Genomic DNA, 23,016 nt, shown 5'->3' on the forward strand with positions numbered 1-23,016 from the left:
CTCAATAAAGTGATACCCATCCTCCCCCCTTACCCAGGAATGTATTCCCTTCAACCCCCTTCCCAAGTGAGGCTATCAGGCTCCATACAGCTTGGCTACAGATGCCTCCCCAGCCTTGCCTCCCACGTCACATCTCCTTAACCAATGTCCCTCACGTCAGCCCCGCAGCCCCACAAACTTTTCTCCACAAATATTTTCTACTCCCTTTTCAGGCAGTTTCTCTGCTGATAGCCTTCTAGTCCCTCTCAGTATGTTGCAATTCTATTCATCATCCAAGGCCCAGCTCAAATGTCACCTGTCCTAATCCCTATAGTCAGAATGAATCACTCTTACTGTAGTGTAGACATAGATCTTTGTTTTCAATGTATGCATAGCAATAATCAGGTTACTCCTTACACCGTAGTTATTTGTGTCCACATTTATGTTCCCTGGAGCCAACGTTCCTGCTTTTGTTTTACTCTTTTAATTCTTATATTTCCCATCTCTAAGCATAGCGCCTTTCATTCATTCTTCACCAGATATTCATTGAGCACCCTACAATGGGCCAGGCCTTGTTCTAGACACTGGGGATAAAACAGGAACCAGAAGATAAAATTTCTTCCCTCATAGATCTTACATTTAGTGAAAAAAGAAGGTTTGATAATAAAATAAATTGATAAAATACAGTACCAGGTGCCATAGTGAAGAAACCAGACTTGTGCAGGGAGTTCAGGATGATTTAAAGTCAGTTTGGGGGGAAGCCCTCTCCAAGAAGGTACCATCTTGATGAAGATTCGTGGAGGAATGGTCATGTACATTTGTGGGGGGGCAGTGCAGGGAGGTGCAAAGTCCATAAGGAGGCCAGAGTGGCTGGAGCCAGAGGGAACATAGTGGATGAAGTCAGGGGAGCACCCTCTGAGGTGAGTGCCTGTGTGTTTACCCTTAGCGGAGTGTTGAGCCAAGGAATACCATGATCTGATCTGTGTTTTAAAAGGCTCTCCCTAGGGACGTCTGGATGGCTCAGCAGTTGAGCGTCTGCCTTCAGCCCAGGTGTGATCCTGGAGTCCCAGGATCGAGTCCCACATCAGGCTCCCTGCAGGGAGCCTGCTTCTCCCTCTGCCTGTGTCTCTGCCTCTCTCTGTCTCTCATGAATAAATAAATAAAATCTTAAAAAAAAAAAAAAAAAGGCTCTCCCTAGCCGCTGTGGTGAGAAGTAGCCAAGTTTGGGATCGTTTTTATTCTTTTTTTTTTTTTAAGATTTTATTTATTTGGTAGAGAGAGCACAAGCAGAGGAAGAGGCAGACAGAGGGAGAGAGAGAACCAGGCTCCCTACTGAGGAGAGGGCCCAACACGGGCCTCGATCCCAGGACCCTGGAACCACGACCTAAGCCTAAGGCAACTGAGCCACCCAGGAACCTCTCAGAATCATTTTTAGATCAGGATTTCCTGGCACATTGAATGTGAGTGATTAAGAAATTGACGTGTCCAAGGTGACCCTGAGGCTTTAAATAGGAGGGATGGAGCCCCCGTTAATGGAGAGGTAGAGACTATAGTCTCAGGGGAACAAGGTCAAAAGGACCTCTTTTTCTTTTGACTTTTAAAAGTGCCCACAGCTCATTTAGTACAAGATCTCACATGTGCACGTATGGGGGAACGTGCTGTTAGCTGTTTCAGGTATGGCATTGCTGGGGGCTTTCACTTCCCATTTTCTATTCTTAATTCCAAGTGCATGCAATTCCCAAGTCCAGGTGATTTGAGGGCACCAAGATGGATAAGACATGGCCCTGGCTTCAGTGTGTAGGAAGAGGGCAGAGAGCAGAGCAGGTGAGGTTGGGGTGCTCATCCCCCATGAGGTCTGCCCGTGGCCCCGGCCTCAGCTCTCAGCTTTGCACGTATTTTCCTTCGTTCACCAGAAAGCTCAAACCTTGGAGGCCAACTCACAATAGCAATCAGAATAGAAATGTATTCACGATGGGGTTAAAGTAACATTAGTTAGTTGCTTAGGAAAATCCTTTCTTGTTAGTAACCCCATTCAAAAAACCATATTATAGGCCTCTAGATGACTTGGTGAATGGGCTTTGTGAGAGAGGATATTTCTATCAAGCAAAAGACTAGTTTGGCAAATGGCCGTTCTTTACTGTCAGGTTGTTCAGCATTCTCAGAATCAAAGCCACTTCTCCCCTGTCCAGCACTATTTAGACACACTCAGAATTCTAATGGTTCTGATGGTTCTAATGGTTTTCCCAGTCCATCCTTGGCCAGGGGACCAAGGACTACAGAGCTAGTAGAGGTGAATTACAGGTAGCAGAGCTGGGAGGGAGAAGTAGCAGAGGCAAGGGGCAGGTCCTGCAAGATGGAACAATATTCGATGTTCGCTGTCCCGCAGCCAGGCAGCCAGGCCACAGCGGGGGAGAGACTGTCAGCTCAGGGCTCCCCCCCGTTGGCTGAACGGACAGAGGGAGGAACTAGGGAGAGACTGTGATTGTGTTAAAGGGGTGATTCCCCATCCCCACCCTTTCTCTCCCTTCCTGCTTTCCTGGGAGAGGAGGAGGGCTTCGGTCTTCACAGGGAGGTAGGGATGGGCCATAGAACGGAGATGGCATTTGAGCAGTGAAAGGGACAGTGGGAGAGCACTGTCCTGATCCAGTAACTCAAGATCAAAGCCATGGTATTGTTGGTCATTGGTCCGCTGATGGGACACTAGAGAGCCACCACAGGGCACGCCAGCCACTGCTTTGGAGAGTTGCAAAAATGCCAGTCCTCTTAGTGGCACACTTGCAAGTCCTTGTTGGGTCGTGCTACAGCTCCACATGCTTCATTTCATTGGTTAACTGTGAGGCACCTTGATTGGTGATTTTCCTAATTTCGCCCCTAATCCTGAAACACACACTTGTTTATGCCCTGGAGCCTTGTTATGCTTACGATGAACATGAAGTGCCCTCATCTCTGGGTATAAGGGGTTGAGGAAGACCAAGAAGGTTGATAATTTATGAGGTCCAGGTGGAGTTTTTTGGACAGGGAACTGTACAAAAGGAGAAACTGTAGTAGGTCACCTTGCATAAGGTGCGTGGAGAGCAGATCGGCTGTGGAAGAACAGGCATCAGGCAGTTAACTATGTTTTTACAAGTCCTTGGTTTCTATGGTTTTCCTTCTGGTGATGTAGTCGTTCTGAGTGTTTGGGGGAGTTTGGGTTCTGAGTAACAACTCAGATTCATTCTTCTGGCATGGGAAGGATGCAAGATGATGTATGACCTTCTTGGCCCCAGTCTTTTTTTTTTTTTTTAAGATTTTATTTATTTATTCATGAGAGACACAGAGAGAGAGAAGCAGTCTCCATGGAGGGAGCCCAATACAGAACTCGATCCCGGGACTCCAGGATCGCACCTGAAGGCAGGCGCTAAACCGCTGAGCCACCCAGGCATCTCCTGGCACCAGTCTGAACCCTGCAAAGCAACCTCTGGTCCCATATCTTTCACGTGCTTTTTGCCTTTCCAAAGCAGTCATCAGTATAATTTCTAAGAGAGTGTTTGGAGGATTTTTGTACAAGGTCATACTCTGCTTCACCAACAGAATGTTAAAAGCCTGTCCTACGTTCTCTTTGGAGTTCCTCATGGAATTCCTAAGTAATCCCCATTAAGGTGGAACAAACCTGTAATTCTACTTGTTCCTCTTGGATCACAAATGAGTAGGCCATCAGTGAGATTAAGACAGCTACTTATAGGGGCGCCTGGGGGGCTTAGTCAGTTGAGTCTTTGGCTTGAGTTATGATCCTGGGGTCCTGGGATCAAGCCCCACATGAGGCTCCCTACTCATCGGGGAGCCTGCTTCTCCCTCTCCCTCTGCCTCTTCCCCATCTTTGTGCTCACTCTTGCTCTCTCTCTCCCTCTTGCTCACTCTTTCAAATAAATATAGAATCTGAAAAAAAAAAAAAGACAGCCGCTTATAATAATAGACTTCTAATTATTGAGTGCTTGCCATATGCTTATCAAAGAGCCTTGTATGTATCAGCTCCCTTAATCCTTGTGGCAGCCCTAGGAAATAGGTACTATTATGATCCCATTCTATAGATGAGAAAATTGAGGTTTAGGGAGATTAAGCAATTTGTACATCACCCCGAAACTAAGTGGCAGAGCCTGAACTTGAAACTCGAGACTCTGGATCCAGGCTGTGTTCACGGTTTGGCTACGGTCTGCATTCCCACTCGAACGGAGAGAGGACCATCGCCTTCAGTATAGGGCATCCACCCAGCAGCTGCCAGTCGGCTGGACCATGACCTCCAAATTCAGGGCTTGGGGTTTGATGGTCATGTGCGGTAGCCTCGCATTTCTTAGCTTGGCGTTCTACTACTAAGCCGTATAAGATCCTGCCTGAGTTTCCTTCCCAGGGTCCCCAACTCTTGAACTTAGTGGACGGCTGTATCTGTCCCCTGGGGATTTCTTGTTTGCTCTGTTTTGTTTTCATGTTTAGTTGTTCCTCTTCCTTAAACCACTTGCTGGTGTCAGAGTGTAGGAAGGGAGAGTCAGCGTCGTGAGGAGTCATAGTTTGTTTTGGCACTTGGAGCTGGGACTGTGGGTCAGAAAAGGTTGCCGTGATATCCTTTTAAAGCTGTAGGCTACGGACTTTTAGGCACGAGGACTTCACTTTCAATTAGCTGTGGTCACACTGCTATAGAGAGTTGTTGTTGTGTGGTTTTTGCCTTAGGGATAGGAAGGCACATGAGGTAATTGCATATGGTGGAAGATCTAGAAAAGATTCTTTAGAGCTGCTGAATCAGGCATGTCGAGAGTAAACGCTTCATTGTCATCTATAAAATAAAATTAGTAATGTTACCTAGCCTTTTTTATGCCTCCCAGGATACCGAGAGTATTCATTTGATTCCAGATTTATAAAATGCAGCTAGCTCCTTAGGGGGGGAAGGTATGCGTGTGCATTTACAAAACCTTTGTAAAAACTATAGATGAAAGATTAGTCGCTGCTAAGTAAGGAAGCCATTCCCCAGCCTTAATGCTTCCACATACTTTGAGAAACCACCTATTTGCTTGAACATCTGATTCACCAGGGTAGAATTCTGTTAAATTATTCTTGCCTAAGAATCCATGTACCTTCCAAGTAGCTCGTGGACAGAGTGACTTGTCGTTTTTATGTGGAATAATGTGAGGTATTGGAGAAGATATTTGGCCTATCAATGGAGTATGTGAATATACTTGGAGTATCTGAATGTCAGCTAGAATAAAAGATCCCGTTGTTGTAACAAGAAACCCAGCAGTATTATGGCTTAAAAATGAAGTTTATCTTTTTTCTCATGTAACAGTCCAGGGTGATGGCCCCATATCACTGGAGGAGGAGAGGTTCCTGACAACCAGGCCATGCTTAGCCAGGCCACACCTTCTTGCTTCCTCTCATCACCATCTCAGCCCATAGGAAATGAGTGTTTGAGAGGTGTGTATGGTGGGCCGGGAAGATCCCATTGGCAGGAATTTAGTCACGTGGTGACTTCATAGCGCACAAGGGTTTGGGCGGTCTAAGGTCTAGCTATTCTTTGAACATAGAAGAAGGGGAGAATGGATCTTCATAGACAGCTAATAGTCTGGTCACAGTCGGTCCCTCTGGCTACCAAATATCATTGAGCACCCTATTTCCAACATGTAGAACACTCTGTCTCCATCCCAAGGGAGACAAACAGAACCCACCCATTAGTGCACCACCTGAAAGTCTACGGTCTCTGGGTAACGCACAGTCCTTTCCATCAGGTTTGGGTGTGGCTCTGAATGGTCTGGCAACCTGGGAACTGAAAGGCCAGTGATCTCCCCTCTACACTTATACTCACATTCAACGTACAATGGTAGGGCAGGGGGTGGAAAACCACAATTAAAATTGACATTCAGGGGATCCCTGGGTGGCTCAGTGGTTTAGCGCCTGCCTTTGGCCCGGGGTGTGGTCCTGGAGTCCCGGGATCAAGTCCCACATCGGGCTCCCTGCATGGAGCCTGCTTCTCTCTCTGCCTGTGCCTCTGCCTCTCTCTCTCTCTCTCTCTCGGTGTCTCTCATGAATAAATAAATAAAATCTTTAGAAAGAAATTGACATTCATAAAAAGAGGAGAAGGAAATGCATACAGCAGCCCCTGGCCCATAGCCATGCTAGAATCCTGGAGGAGGCCATGGGAAGGCTCCCTGCCCTGGCAGAGGAGGAGGTTCCCAGATGTAACTCTGATTCTGCTCTTCAGGAGGACCTTGGGGGGCATCTTCCTATCGTCTTTAGCCAAACTGAAGTGGGTGTTGTGATATGCCCTCCTTGGTGGCTGTACAGCTTTTGCAGTGCATTGCCTGCTGGTGCAGATTTGGAAGTCTGAGAGTACAGCGGTCACAAGGTTCCACTGGCTTGGCTGCAGTACCTTCACAGAAACCACAATTCCCTCAGAAACTCCACTGGCTTCTGATCTGTGAATTTCCAGGCAGTTCACATACCAGCAGTCTCTCCCAAAGTTCTTTCCAAGTCGTGGCTCTTAAGCCTGCTTTATTCCTTTGCTCCCATGCTTTCCTCTCTCAACTTAATGGCAGCTGTACTGGGGCCCCTGAAACAAAAAACTTTGGAAGGAGGGCAACATGCTTTTTTTCTCATCCCCTTCCTCATGCAATTTGAGGTATGGAAGCCACTGGCTTTGCCAACCCTTCCAGGTCCCAAATTTCTAAACTCTTCGCTTTCTTTTGCATCTGTCTCTTTGCAAACAGTCCGTTCTGCCTGAGGCTAGTCTCTTTCTTACAATTCATACTAAGAACAAGAAAAGCTAATTCATATTAATATGCAGGCACTTTTCCATCATTTCTTGTAAAGTTATAAGCACAATCGGAATGTGATCTGCTTTCCAAGGCAGACATATCAGGTGACAGTTTTGTTTTCTTTCTTTCTTTTTAAAGAATCAAGGAACTTGGTTGACACGGACCAGATTTTTGCAAGACATTTTCCCTACATTTATTTTTTTTTTTAATTTTGGTAAAACATCCTAACGTAAAATTTACCATTCTAACCAATTGTAGGGTGTAATTCGGGGGCATTAAGTACATTCACACTGTTGTGCAACCTTCACCACCACCCATCTCCAGAACTCTTCTGTCTTGCAAAACTGAAACTCTGTCCCCATTAAACATGAACTCCCCATTCCCTCTTGCTCCCCAGACCCTGGCAACCTATCCTACTTTCTGTCTCTGTGATTTTGGCTACCAATTACCCCAAAACTGCAGTCATACACTCTTTGTCCTTCTGTCACGGGCTTATTTTATTTAATGTGGTGTCCTCGCGGGTCAACCATGTTGTAGCGTTGGTCAAAACTTCCTTTCTCTTTAAGGCTGAGTAATATTCTATTGTACGTATGTATGTGCCACATTTTGTTTATCCATTTCCCCACTGATGGGCATTTAGGTTTCTTCCACCCTTTGGCTATTGTGAAAAATGCTGCTGTGAACATGGATGTGCAAGTATTTCATCAAGTCTCTGCCTTCAATCCTTATGGCCTTATAACCAGAAATGGAATTACCAGATCATATGTTAATATCTGGTTTAATGTTTTCAGAACCCTCCACACTGTTTTCCACAGCAGCTGCTCTGTTTTCTATTCCCAGTAACTGCATACACAGGTTCCGATTTCTCTACCTTTTTGCCAACACTTGTTATTTTCTGGGATTTTTGTGGGATTTTTTGATAATAGATATCCTAATGGGTTTGTTTCATTTTTATGATGTGCTATTTTTTTACTATGGTGAAATATATATAACATAAATTTTGCCATTTTAACCATTTTTAAGTATACAATTCAGTGGCATTAACTACATTCACAAAGTTGTACAATCATTATCACTCTATTTCCAAAACTTTTTCTTTTCATTTTTTTAAGATTTTATTTTAAGCAATCTTTCCACCCAGTGTGGGGCTCAAACCCACAACCCTGTGATCAAGAGTCGCATGCTCCACCAACTGAGCGAACCAGGTGCTCCCTCCAAAACCTTTTCATCACCTCAATGATGAAGTGTTTAAAAGTAAATTGTATATGATAGTTAATCCCTAAATGCTTCAGTATGTGTCTCTAGAAGATAGAGACCTTTTCCTATATAATACAATGCTATTATCATATGATACTATACTATTATCATAGGAACACTCTTCACTCACATTCCACTGGAAAGACCTATAAGGCCATACTTACTTGAAAGGGAGGCTGCTAATTATGGTGTAGTTGAGCAGCCATTTGCTCAGTTATAAGGGAAGAAAGGAGAATGGATTCTAGTGCTTTACCAAACTACAGTAATAATGCAAAAAAGGCTAAACTGATTCACAGTACAGGAATTTTGATGGCTGGTGACACTGGAAATTTGGTGCAGGGTCTCAATGATGCTATCAAGGACTCAGTTCTTTCCATCTTCTACTCTACCATCCTCAGTATGTTGTCTTTGGATCCTCGTGTTTGTTGTCTCATGGTTATATTATAACTAACATGGCACTAGGTTTCATATTTTCAAAATAGCATCCCAAGTGGGAAAGGAGAAGAGTGGAGGAAAAGATGCTTTCCATGATCAAGGATGCAAACCCTTCTCATTTGCTATTCAGCAAGTAGACTTCCCCTTGACTCTCACTGGCCAGATTCAAGGGGTCTGGAAAGATACTCATCACAGAAACCAGATAACTATGATTGGCTTAGACCAGTAGGGACTTACACCAGTCAGGACTGAACGCATTACAGTCCTGAATAAAACTAGACATTGTTGGCTAAGAAAAAGAGGAGAAATGACTAGTGGGTTGGCAATAAATCTGCCACATGGGCAACATTTTAAAATATTGTTAAAGATATAAATGGACTCTGGGGAGGATTTTGGCTTAGAAATTCTAAGAAGATATCAAATTGAAATACTGCTAGAAGGGACTTCTTTCTGGGATTATTCCATAAATGGTGTGGGGACAGTGTCTATCATCCGTTTTTGAGAGAAAGAGTTCTTTGAGCCACTAGCATGAGAAGATCCCTATAGTGATCTGTCAATCGAATGATGGTAACTGCTTTTAGAAATCAAGAGAGCACTGGGGAAAAAACCAGTCACCATGATTTCTAGTTAGAAATCATCATGTTCTTTTGGAGATGGTAATATTTTACAGAAATCTTTTACTAATTAATATATTATCTCTTGCCAGTGCTCATGAAAATTATTCTGGGGCAAAATCGACCTCATTGATTGAACGATGTTGTTTTCATCCAATTAAAGAAAGTCATATATTTTAGGGTGACACCAGGTCACTCAAATTATGTTTTCCCAAACTTAGGATTCAGTGAAAGCAAAATTTTTACCGTCAGCGTAATGAGCTGGTTGTATTGCAGATTTATATCTGAGAGCCTGTAAACATTTAACAAAACAAAGCAAGTAGTCCTTGTTATTACCCCCTTATAATTGTAAATGAATTACAAAATAACACAAGCCTTTCACATTTACCCATGACACGACTGACTGGAAAATAACTTAAGATTCCCAGAAGGTTAAAAAAAAAAAAAAATCAAAGATGCTCTTGGTTCATAGACATTGTGACAATCCCAGTTCTTAGTGGGTGACTCGTTAATCTTTCCTGTTCCATTCCAGCTGGCCCTGAGAGCAGAAAGAAAAATTGCTTTGGCAGGGAGCTCATTTCCTGATAAATTACAAAAAAAAAAAAAAAATAGCTGAAGATCCCGAACATCACTTGCAGTGGAATATATTGTTAACATTTTATTAAAAAGCCATCAGGGATCCCTGGGTGGCGCAGCGGTTTGGCGCCTGCCTTTGGCCCAGGGCGCGATCCTGGAGACCTGGGATCAAATCCCACATTGGGCTCCCGGTGCATGGAGCCTGCTTCTCCCTCTGCCTGTGTCTCTGCCTCTCTCTCTCTCTCTGTGTGACTATCATAAATAAATAAAAAAAAAATTTAAAAAAAAAGCCATCAAATGCTAGGCAGTTATCGGTTCTTTCAATGTATTTCCAACTGTCATAAAAACCCTCTGAATAAGTACCATTATTATTCCCATTTGACTAATGAAGAAACTGAGGCAGAGAGACAGAGCTTAACAACCAAGCTCACACAACTGGTAGGTGGCAGAGCCAGGATTCAAGGGCATGGTCATTTGGCTCCAGAGTCTTTGAGCTACAGCTGCCTCCTATTACCGTAGGTTGTGCAAAATCCTTCTAATTCATAACAGGCAAGTCCTTTCCAGCCCCAGAAAATATTATCTTAACTTTGGAGATATTTTACTATAAGTGGTTTCTCACTAATAACATTGTAAAATCTGTAAATGAAGATGATCCAGTGGGCTTTACTTTTCCATTTGTAGATTGGAGGAGTTTTACCATCACCTGATAGAGTAGGAGGTTTGTCATCAAAGGTTATCATTGGTAAGAGTATGCTGTATTCTTTGACTTCAGTAGCTTCATGAAGTTATACTGTAAGAACCATCTGTTTGGAATTTGATGATAAAAGAATAATTATATGACCTCAACTTTATCACAACCCCTCTTCTGAGTCAGTTGGACTCTCAGGTGCTGAGATAGTTGGACTCAGGTGCTGAGGTAAAGTGTGATTAAATTAACAGTGCATTTGCTTCCATGAGATTGTAGATTTTCCAATGGCCATGTATTCTCTTGAGGATTTACAGCCAGAAGACTTACAGAAGAACAAAAGCGTCACCAGCGGGAGCCACCACGCATGTTTGATACGGTTCAGGTTCTCTCTGAGGAAGAACTGAAGCTTCAGGGAAGCAAGGGGCAGATCAGGATTTTTAGCTTCTGACTCTGTACTGAAGAGTCTCCACTAGGCACCTGCTACAGATGGGGTGAAGGAGAGTGAAGATCACTCAAGCTTTGGGAATATTTATTGCAAGAAAAGAACACACAATTAAAATGTACAGAGAATACACAGAGCTGGTATTGGCTCTCTAGAAGGATTTGACCATCTGGATAACAGCTTTGCAAATCATTTGGATAAATGATACCATTTGGAGGAGAGCCTTCCAAACCAAATCTAAATGCCAGACTCCTTTCGAGAAGGTTTGTGCAATTTTGGCTCTTCTCCTTTCATCAGAAATTCATTAGGTGCTATTGTTCTAGATATAGTTTAGCATTTGAGACACGGGGACCATCCTAAGTTTCTTTACTATGCAGTATTATTGGAAGGCTAATATCAATGGAGTAAATATTACACGGAATAAAAAGAAGAAGTATAATTCAGAATGGAAAGATACAAGTGTCTTAGGTGTATGGAGTGTTCTTTCCCCATTCCCCCTATTTCCTCAAAAGACAAGGGGAAATGTACTCTCTTAGCCTGTAGGCACTGTGTTGCTATAGCTCCAAGGAAAGACTAGACTGTGTCCTTGCTAGAAAATGTAAGTAAAGTTTGAGTGACACTTTCTAATGTGACTGGAAACAATGGACCAATTTATTTTGATGGGGTCTGGAAGGATAGAAGAAAGTGAACCATCTCAGTTTCAACTTTTAATTCTCAGATAACAATGAAGCAGTGAAGAGAGTTAATTTAATAGATCTATTCATTTATTCTTTGCAGAGGTACTTCCAATCAAATATCTAAACTTACCAAGCCAGAACAGCTCAGAGAATATCATGAAACGTAACCAAATCAAATGTTATTTGCTGCCACCTTCCAAATCCTCCTCCAGCACAGGGAGTAGAGAATGCATCAGTGTTGTTTCTCTACTGCAGGGTCTTTGGTCACATTATATGCTACACATGGGGGGCATCTGGGTGGCTCAGTAGTTGAGTGTCTGCCTTTGACTCAGGTTGTGATCCCGGGGTCCTGGGATCGAGTCCCACATCAGGCTCCCTGCAAGGAGCCTGCTTCTCCCTCTGCCTGCGTCTCTGCCTCTCTCTCTCTCTCTGTCTCTCATAAATAAATAAATAAATAAAATCCAAAAAAATAATAATTTATAAGCTACATATGGGCTAAAGAAGGACAAATAGTTGATTTTGGACAGAAAAGTATATGTAACAGTGACCTCTACTGCAGTTAGTACAGTCCCACCAGGGAGGGAGAAAGAAGTAACAGGACCAAGATATGTCAGATGGGGCATTGATAGGTTAGCAATGTAACAATACCAAGTAACTCAAAGATGGATAAGGAGGCAATGTAGGGAAGGGAGCCTTCCACATTCACACACACATTCACACACACATACACACACACACACACACACACACACACACACACACCCTTCATCGTTCTGTTCTTAAGTTCCTATTTGTCAGTTGCCCAAAGAACCTGGTATGGTAGGGTGTATTATGACTAAAGAATGTGTTCATTACAAGACTCTTCCTTTATTATTTCAAAAAACTGACTTAGATCATCACGTATTTCCTGATCCTTGTCAAAGTGATTTATAAACTGTCTAGGATCTAACCCACTTCAATAAGACAATAGAAATCTATAGTTTAAAAAGACATAACCATGGGGCGCCTGGGTGGCTCAATTGGTTAAGTGTTGGATTCTTGATTTCAGCTCAGGTCAAAACCTCAGGGTTGTGAAATGGAGCCTCACATCTGGCTCTGTGCTCAGTGTTACCTGCTTAAGATTCTTACTTTCCCTCTCCTTCTGCCCCTCCCCCCTTCCTTGGCTTGCAATCCCAGATAGATGATAGATAGAAGATAGATGATGATGATAGATAGATAGATAGATAGATAGATAGAAAGAAAGAAAGAAAGAAAGAAAGAAAGAAAGAAAGAAAGAAAGAAAGAAAGAAAGGAGGGAAATAAACAGACATAACCAGGGGTGCCTGTCTGGCTCAGTCAGTAGAGTATGTGACTGTTGATCTTGGGATCATGAGTTCAAGCCCCACATTGGGTGTAGAGCTTACTTAAAAAAAAAAAACAAACAAAAAACAAAAGACATAACTAGATCACAGATTTAAATGTGAAGTTATAAATCTTTTAGAAAAAAATAGAAAATCTTTGAGATCAAAGGAGTAGGCAAAGAATTCTTTGATTCGACATCAAAAACACAATCCATTAAGAGAAAATCTTGGTAAGTTGGATCTTAATCAAAATTAAACTTTTGGGCATGGCACCTGCCTGGTATAGTTAGTAGAGCACGAGACTCTTGGTCTTCTGGTTGTGAGTTCAAGTCCCACCTTGAGCATAGAGCTTACTTCAAAAAAAAAAATTAAACTTTTGCTCTGCAAAAGACCCTGTTAAGTGCCGAGACCATTCAATGGGGGAAAAGACAATCTTTTAAACAAATGGTTCTGGATATGCAAGTGAAAGATTATTTTTTAAAAAATATTTTATTTATTCATGAGAGACACAGAGAGAAAGAAGCAGAGACAGAGGCAGAGGGAGAAGCAGGGCAGGCTCCCTGCAGGGAGCCCAATGTGGGACTGGATTCCCAGACTGGGACAGGCCCTGAGCCAAAGGCAGATGCCCAACTGCTGAGCCACCCAGGCGTCCCGGTAAATAAAATCATTAAAAAACAAAACAAGACAAAACAAAAACTGGTGAAATCTGGATGAGGTCAGTGATTATATCAATGTTAGTATCTTGATTGTTGATATTGTACAATGGTTGTAGGGGATGTTACCATTGGGGAGATTGAAGGATACACAGGATCTCTGTGTATTATTTCTTACAACAGCATGTGAATTTGCCACTGTCACTGATGCCTGCCCCCCCCCCCCCCGCAGAAATGGCGTACCCAATAGGTAAAATTCTGAAGAAGCTCCAAAGGAGTTCCATTGGAAGCTAATAACACAACTATCCAGACTTACTCTTTTCACCTCCCAAGGCATCCATTTAAATTAAGAGAGGGCAATTTCATCTATCATTAGGCAATCAATACAGTATAGTTTTCCCAGAATTTGAATATTAGTTTGCCCTATGAGAATTAAACCAGCAAAAATAAAATAATTTAGGAGAGTAGCCATTAGCTATCTTAGATGCTTTGACAATAAATTTAGAAGAGCAGTGCATACTGAAAGATATCAAACGATAGCAGGAAGGATGTCTGCATTCTTCTAGAAAAGCAGGAGCCTGGGGATCCCTGGGTGGCGCAGTGGTTTGGTGCCTGCCTTTGGCCCAGGGCGTGATCCTGGAGACCCGGGATCGAATCCCACATCGGGCTCCCGGTGCATGGAGCCTGCTTCTCCCTCTGCCTGTGTCTCTGCCTCTCTCTCTCTCTCTCTCTCTCTGTGACTATCATAAATAAATTAAAAAAAGAAAAAAAGAAAAGAAAAGAAAAGAAAAGAAAAGAAAAGAAAAGAAAAGCAGGAGCCCAGAGAGGAAGACAGTGTTAAGCTGTCCTGAGCCCTGCCTTGGAGGGAAAGTACCTTGTCCTAACACAGGCACTGATCTGCTTGGCAGTTAGAGTTGGCATGGCTGCCACTTACAGAGCATGTATTATGTGTGAGGTGCTTCACCTACATTGTCATTAATCCTCAGCACAATCCTACCAAGTATTATCATCATAATTACTAAGACTTAAGAGATGAAATCACTTGCTAAAGATCATACAGATAGTGACAGAGGTGGATTTCAATCCTGGGCACCACCAGACCATTTCCATTCCACGATTCTGCTTCTCTTTAAAGGAAGCATGTAAAACTATTGTTACATGGTCTTAGAATTATCTTCTCTACTTTCCTGCTTCCAGATTTTGGTTGCCCAGATAGAGGTTCCTATAAGGGGTACCAGTGTGAGTATCTGCCCATTTGACAATTGTACTTTCCACTGTATCTGAACACATTGGCATTGATTTATTCACCAGTCTATTGTGTTGTTTTTTTTTTTTTTAAGATTTTATTCATGAGAGGCAGAGAGAGAGAGGCAGACACAGGCAGAGGGAGAAGCAGGCTCCATGCAGGTAGCCCGACGTGGGACTTGAACCCCGGGTCTCCAGGACCACGCCCTGGGCTGAAGGCAGGCACTGAACCACCGAGCCACCCAGCATCCCTTCAGCAGTCTATTGTAAAAATGGTTAAGAGGCAGGAGTTCCCCTGCGGGCTGATTGTGGGTACACTGGAGCATTCGGTTACTGCAGACATATAAGATACTGTGCATAGGTTAACCTCCAAGGGTACTACCACTCTTGTGAGACCATAGTCTTTGGTGTCCTCCCTCTTTTAAAATTCAGTCTTCATGCAGCAGGATGGGGAAATGGCATTACAGATTTAAGTAAGTGGCTCAGACCCGTGGAATCAATTATTGGCAACATTAAGTTTAAGAACTAGTAGGTCTCTGAACTCTTATTCCAGTGTAACCATTTCATCTGTGCTCATCCTGTCAGAGCATCCGACTTCAGGAGCAGATCTAGAATAATTGGTTTACATGCTCAATCAACATTCCCATTTTCTGTATTCACTCTACATCTTGGCCTGGCCAATGATGAAATGATTTTTGTCAGCAAAATGATTGCTTTATTAAAAGCCCACAATTTTCTGGATATAAATAAATGAATAGACACTGACTAGCCATAGTAGATGTACTTAAAGTGTTCATCATCCTTCCACATTACATAAACTGGGTAGCCAGGCACCACTGGTTCCTAGAACAGCTTTTATGTATTGTATAGATTGTTACACATAAATAGTTGTATTCATGAGACTTCATCTCAATTATTTCCACTACTCGGTATGGTACCTGACCTAAGCAGGATGTCAGTACTTGTGAATTGGATTGGATTGGATTAGACTGGATTAAATTGATTGAAAGTAGCTCTAATGTCCCTCAACTCCTTGATTGTGTCATTTATTTAACATCCCTACCCAGACAGCTGTTTAGACTACACCATGACTGTCATGACTGTCACAGACACATTATTAAGTTTAGGTGTCGCCCCTCACCTGAAAGATCTACTTTATCAGGTAGGTCACTTCTGGTAACCAAGACCTTCCTTATCGGTCACCAACCTCAAGGGAGGGTCATGTTATTTCTCTGATCCCAGTACTTGGAAGGTCCATGGAGTGAGTGTCAGCGTGCAAAAGCAGGTATCATGGAGGTGCTCAGATACGGGCAGTGCTGGTTCAAACTCGTAAGCAACTTGTGATTCACTATAAAACTCAAAATAATGAGCAATTATATCTCCGTAAAGATACCTATTAATTGCATTATTCTTCTGTCAGTTCACCTGTGGAGGTCAATTTTTGATACACACTCCTGCAGCTTCTCATTTTCACTTCATTTTTGTGGGGAATTTCTTTTATTCATTTATTTTTGCTTTCATATATAACATCCAAAATGCCTGACATCTGTTCTTTTCTCCCATTGTGTTTATTGGAGTTAATTTAGAATTATACACAATGCATTGTTTTCCAAAACAGTCATCTTTAGAGTCTTTGGAGATAGTTGCTCAATAACATGTCATGAGAAAAGTTCGGATTTGCAAAGCCTGTGTCATTTCCTCCTGCATTGCTAATTTATTTAGTAAGCATTTGTTTCTAGCACTCTTGTCTGCCAAGCTGTAGACATGTGTACATGCCAGATCCATAGAGCCATAAATCCATAAATGTTAATAATAACACTAAAAGTAGGTTGGAGGGATCCCTGGGTGGCACAGAGGTTTAGCGCCTGCCTTTGGCCCAGGGCGCGATCCTGGAGACCCGGGATCGAATCCCACGTCGGGCTCCTGGTGCATGGAGCCAGCTTCTCCCTCTGCCTATGTCTCTGCCTCTCTCTCTCTCTCTCTCTCTCTCTGTGTGACTATCATAAATAAATAAAAATTTAAAAAAAAGTAGGTTGGAATAAGCCTTTGGTACCTAGTCTTTCTGAAAGTCTTAACCCAAACCCTTTCATCCTTTCTTAAAAATATCGATGCTTATATAAGGTAAGTGTGTTTATAAGAAGTTTCTCATTTAGTTCTCAACTAAGGCTCTGGAATATTTAAGCTAATGCTAGATAGCAGTCATACTTGTTAACTGCGTAAGGGATCTCCACAAGTGTGAGTGGCAGTAATAGATTGATTTGGATCATGGTTTCATAAAATACAATTTTTTTTCAGTGAGTGTAAACTTTCTTTCCTCCCTGAAAGATTAAGGTAAATTTTTGCCTTAGTTATTAATGCCTATTGATTTTATTTCAGTGGTACAGGCATGGATGGGAAGAAATGCAGCGTATGGATGTTTTTACCTCTTGTATTTACTTTGTTTACTTCAGCTGGATTATGGATAGTGTGAGTATTCTCTTTTTTAATTATTTAAGGACTTGGGTGTGATACATATCAAAATGTAGTTTTGATAGTATATGGCATACCTATATAAGCGTATTTATAAATACTTTAACATAAGGTTTACTGATTCAACCTTGCTAAAGTCCCCATTTTGTCTTCCCTTCTATTATCCAAAGTAAATAGCAAGAGTAATACATTATGCAAAGCAAGTAGTGAAGGATACTGGTTTTATTTTGTGCTCCTGTGTTCTTTCAGTAATGAACATTCCATAAACTGGTGATGGGGATTCATTATTTGCAAAATTTGCTCATTACATGAACATGCTAAAGATTCCATTCATGGTCTGGTGCATAGTCCAGTTTTGATGTGTGACGGGTTTGATATGTTTATAATTTGAATATTGTTGCATTGGAAGTCTTAGCTTATCACAAAATGCTCCCACACTTGATTATTTCAAGTACTATTTCCCTTCCAGCAAATTATTTCAGTTCCTTGCAGTTCACTGAGAGAAATTAGAAAATCTGAATTCTAATTTTAGTGTATAACCAAAGTTATAAGGTCTTATTTCTTTGTTTTCCAGTTTCCAAATTCTAATGATTACCATTCACTTGAGGGGTGTTTTGAAAATTAAAGAAATAGTATTAATAGTCACATTTGAACTTCAAAGGGCTAAGTGAGCTATAGGTAAACATTATGGTAAGAGAGATTTTTCCAGTTGGGAAGAACAGTAAATATGATTGAATGTGGCTAGTCTAGTAAAAATGGGAAATGAATCTTTTTTTTTAATTTTCTTTGTTTTGTAAACTTTAATTGTTACTTTCTTTATAGATACTTTATAGCTGTGGAAGATGACAAGATTTTCCCATTAAACTCAGCTGAAAGGTAAAGCTGATCTCTGGATAATTCATTGTTTATCAATAGACTTAACAAAAATTTTCCCACTGGTGAAGCTAATCTGTGCACAAATGACTGTACTTTAACCTAGGTTTTTTGTTTTCCAGAAAACCTGGTGTGAAGCATGCACCATATATAAGGTAACTTGATAATCTCTTCTGATCTGTTGGATCCTAGGAGAAGTTGGGAGAGTGACTTAGTTTGGGCTACTCTAACAAAGTAGCATAGACTGGGTGGCTTATAAACAACCAAAATGTATTTCTCACAGCTCTGGAGCTGAAGGTCCAAGATCAGGGTGCCAGCAGTCTGGTTTCGATGAGGGCCCTCTTCTAGGTTGTGTCCTCACACGACAGAAACGGGGTGAGACAGTTCTCTGGGATCTCTTTTATAAGGGCACTAATCCCATTCAGGAGGAGCTCGACTCTTGACTCTCGTGACTTAAATATCTCCCAAAGTCCCCACTTCCTAATAGCATCACATTGGGGGTTAGGATTTCAACATACAGATTTTGAAGGAACACAGACATTCAGTCCATTGTAAGTGACAGATTTTAATAGAATAATAATAAACCGTGTCATAATTTTCAAGTATTGCAGGTGACGAACCTCCTGCCAGCTGTGTGTTTAGTCAAGTTATGAACATGGCAGCATTCCTAGGTAAGAAGAGTGGAAAGAATACTTTATGGGCTTCGGTACATTTCTTTTTTATTTTAAATACTCCCAAACCCACATCGAAAGCACGGTGGGGGGAAAAAAAAAAAAAAGAAAGCATGATGGACTTAGCTGATAATTTGGTATCATATCAAGTCAATATGCTGAAGCTGGCTTTTCATTTTGAGGGTCTTTTTTCTCGTAGTTTTATGTTCACGCTGATTACCTCACCTTTTCTCTTTCCTTTGTCACCTTTATCATTTCAGTGTATTCTTGATTTTATTTCTTTTGCCACAGGAAATAATATATTTCACGTGCCATAAAATCCTACATGAGAATGCAATACTGTAAAATACATTTGTGTTAAAAATAATGCCTTATTTATATCTTCACTGGCAAGGATGACAAATGCCTAGGCTTTGTGATAAACATTGATGTGTGTACACACTGCCTTTAAATCTCAAGGTCAGCATCAACATGGGTGACACCGTCTCCTATACATATATATGCATACCAAGATGGCAGATGGAGATATAGGTTAAAAAAAAAAAAAAAAAGGAAGAGACCTTTGGTACTCAGGTCTAGTCTCCATTCCGTACTTTTCTTTTAGTGTCCCAAGACCATGGTTTGTTCTGTGAGTGCTTCCCTCTGAGGATCGAGGGAACCAGCCAAGCTCTCTATCCTTTTCCACATCGCCTTTGCATACCTAATCTTCCCAAGGCCAGTCTCCTCAGTGTCTTTCAAAGGGTCAGCTAAGATCATCGTTGGCATGCTGTGGAGGATGGGCCAGTGACAGCTAAATTTTTCAACAATGTTTTCCTGGAAATGGGTGGTGAGAATTTCAGCCTTTGTGGCACCTGTTCCCCAGAGAGGTGACCTGTTAGTTCATCTATGTAGAACCTCACCCGAAAAAGTTGTACTCATTCTTTTTTTTTTTTTAAAGATTTTATTTATTTATTCATGATAGACACACAGAGAGAGAGAGAGAGAGACAGAGACACAGGCAGAGGGAGAAGCAGGCATCATACAAAGAGCCTGATGTGGGACTCGATCCCGGGTCTCCAGGATCACGCCCTGGGCTGCAGGCGGCGCTAAACCGCTGCGCCACCGGGGCTGCCCAGTTGTACTCATTCTTAAGGGTTTTTTGTTTTGTTTTGTTTTGTTTTGTTTTGTTTTTTGTTTTTTAATGCTTGCTGCAGGAAAAGAAAAGACCTATAGAACTCACTGGAAAACCAAGGGAGATGGTTGGTCCAACTTGCAACACAGGCACAATCTTAGTTTTAGAAGGCTCACAAGATGAGAAACATGGAGAATGTTCCCAGGGAGGCCCAAGAGGCCCCCCCTTGAATTTGTGAGGTCAACAAGAAGCACACTGAGGGGGCCTGTCTGCAGTTAATAAGGATCCTTTCCTGGAACTAACTCTCTTTGGGTCAAAAGCCTGAGTCACCACCCAGGCTTCCCCAACATTAGCCCATTTGCCTAGGCAGGAAGCATCTGGAAGGCATGGACTGCTGCGCCACTGCCAAGGAGTATGTCAGGTACAACCCTAATGCTGAAGTTGCTGGATCTTTGAAGAAGCTCTTCTCATCATGCCCTTGGTAGGCAGGATTTTCATACCCCAGCTAGACCCCAGTTCTGCGAAAGGCAGTCCTTACTGCAGCTGGTGCCCATGTGGGCAGCACTGTCAGTCCTGGCTGGTCAAGTTTTGTCTTCACCGCCCTCAGCCTCAGCCACCACCAGCTTTAATTCTCACTTTTTTCTCCTACTTTTGACACCAAGGCATAAATGACTGCTAACAAGCTATTTGCGTTTAACAGAACCCAAAGCCCCAAGGGAGAATCTCGAATTGCAGGGTCAGGGACCTTTCCCAGTCTGCCTGCAGGCACAACACACAGGCCTGCAGGTTGGTACCTACTCATATGATCATCCCCCACAGGGTGCAATAATAACAATAATTAATAGCAGTCATTTATATTCCACGCACAATGCTAAGTGCTTTGCAAATACCACCTCATCTAATCACGACACACAGGAGACTGCCCTTATTAAAAAGCTGTCACAAGCTGTTTGTCCTCCATTTGGGCTTTAAAGAAACCAGTGAACATGTTGGAAGCCACATACTACTTCCTTCATATTCTTGAGATGAATTGATATTTCCCAATCGTCTTTAGCCTGTAATCTTAAAAATCCCAATTTGCACAGCTTACAGAGTTATCCAGTTATAAAGCTTATGATTAACTAATTACAAAAGCATTTCCAAAAACGAAGTTACGAAAACAAGCTCCCCTCCTCCAGATGACTCTTGTCATCATCTTATTCTCTGGTCCTCCCCCTGTTCCAGCAAGAAGCACTTAAAGCCTTTACTAGCTGCCCCTCTGAGGTATCACAGTATATCCAGTGTTTATTCTTTATTATCTTCCATCCTTTTTAATACCATCTGGTAGACACAAAACTGATGAAGATGAGTGTTCAGGGGGAGGAAGCCCACAATTATTTATTTATCAACTCTGGGAGTGAAAAAGAATCCATTTACTAATGATTCTTACTCAAAAAGGAGAAGGCTTTCATCTCCCCAGGCCAGTCCCTGTTAGGTCTCAGCCCATTACTTTAGACGGCATAACCGACTTTAAGAAACAACCTCGACTGCCTATAAATCACTGCTTATAATCTGCCGTCTAGATTATAATTTACAATCTACAAATGAGTCCGTGTAGCATTTATTAAAATCAGTTCGCTAAGATCTTCTGTCTTGTTGATAGAATCAAAGATCCACTCAATTATTTTCTTTACACAATTAGTTATGCGCTTTGTCTGAATCCACATTTTTATTTCCCCCAAGGGGGTTAAAAGAGAACCAAGACATATTTCTTGAAAGGAATATTCTTTTCTGCTCTGGACAGGTTGTGAGGATAAAGCTGATAGCTGAATGATTTCTGTCACCTAATAGCAGCTACTCCCCCTCCTTCAGCCAAAACACATTGATTGCCGTGTTCTACTGCAGTCATAAATAGGAATTATTGATGCATAAACAATAAAACTAAACAAATAAGGAAAGGATTTGGCCAGGCACCAGTTTAGAACTACAATGAAGAGCTGCTATTTTGAGTTTGAACTTTAAAAGCCCAACTGGGGGCACCTGGCTGGCTCAGTCCTAGAGTATGTGACTCTTGATCTCAGGGTTGTGAGTTCAAGCCCCACATGGGATGTAGAGCTCACTCTTAAGATGGATGATAGATAGATAATAGATAGATAGATAGATAGATAGATAGATAGATAGATAGATGATAGATGATAGACGGACCTGGGTGGCCCAGTATGTGCCTTCTGCTAGGGTCATGGTTGCAGGGTCCTAGGATCTAACCCTGAATCTGGCTCCCTGCTCAGCGGGAAGTCTATTTCTCCCTCTGCCCCTGCCCCTCCCGCCACTCATGCACGTGCAGTGTCTCTGCGGGCTGCTCTCTCTCAAATAAAATAATAAAATCTGGGACACCTGGGTGGCCCAGCAGTTGAGCACCTGCCTTTGGCCCAGGGCATGATCCTGGAGACCCCAGATCGAGCCCCATGTTGGGCTCCTGGCATGGAGCCTGCTTCTCCCTCTGCCTGTGTCTCTGCCTCTCTCCCTCTCTCTGTGTCTCTGTTTAATTAATAAAATCTTAAAAAAAAAAAAAAAAGAAAATAGGCAATTATTCTACTCTCTGTGTTATTTTACAATAAATAAAAGATGGGATCCCTGGGTGGCGCAGCGGTTTAGCGCGCCTGCCTTTGGCCCAGGGCGCGATCCTGGAGACCTGGGATCGAATCCCACGTCGGGCTCCCGGTGCATGGAGCCTGCTTCTCACTCTGCCTATGTCTCTGCCTCTCTCTCTCTCTCTCTCTCTCTCTATCTCTCTCTCTGTGTGTGTGACTATCATAAAATAAAAATAAATAAATAAATAAATAAATAAAAGATACTTGTATGGCAAAGGACTATTCCAAATACCATAAACAATGGAAGGATGGGTTTTATTTTTTATTTTTTTAAGGATGGGTTTTAAAATCTTTTCTAAAACTGTTGATAAAATTTTTAGTGAAACTAAAATTTTTTTTAAAGATTTTATTTATTTATTCATGACAGAGAGAGAGAGAGAGAGAGAGAAAGGCAGAGGGAGAAGCAAGCTCCATGCAGGGAGCCTGACTTGGGACTCCATCCCAGGTCTCCAGGATCACGCCCCCGGCTGAAGGTGGCGCTAAACTGCTGAGCCACCGGGGCTGCCCGAAACTAAAATTTTTAATGAAACCAAGAAACCAATCAGAACATCAATGTGGTAAAAATTGGTCAGCATATATA

The 23,016-nt window shown here is 42.1% G+C and overlaps 1 protein-coding gene across 5 annotated transcripts in view; it reads left to right on the forward strand.

The window, feature by feature from the left end:
* TMEM150C (transmembrane protein 150C) overlaps positions 1-23,016 on the forward strand; it is an 85,456-nt gene that overhangs the window by 51,524 nt on the left and 10,916 nt on the right. For all 5 annotated transcript variants that reach the window (XM_038582288.1, XM_038582287.1, XM_038582284.1 and 2 more), the window contains 4 exons: positions 17,059-17,148; positions 17,974-18,027; positions 18,147-18,179; positions 18,628-18,695. In XM_038582288.1, coding sequence (XP_038438216.1) covers positions 17,069-17,148; positions 17,974-18,027; positions 18,147-18,179; positions 18,628-18,695 — 235 coding nt within the window. In that variant the 5' untranslated portion in view covers positions 17,059-17,068. The remainder of the gene's footprint in view (positions 1-17,058; positions 17,149-17,973; positions 18,028-18,146; positions 18,180-18,627; positions 18,696-23,016) is intronic.

Source organism: Canis lupus, chromosome 32, assembly GCF_011100685.1.
Source record: "Canis lupus familiaris isolate Mischka breed German Shepherd chromosome 32, alternate assembly UU_Cfam_GSD_1.0, whole genome shotgun sequence".
NCBI classification, from domain to species: Eukaryota; Metazoa; Chordata; class Mammalia; order Carnivora; family Canidae; genus Canis; species Canis lupus.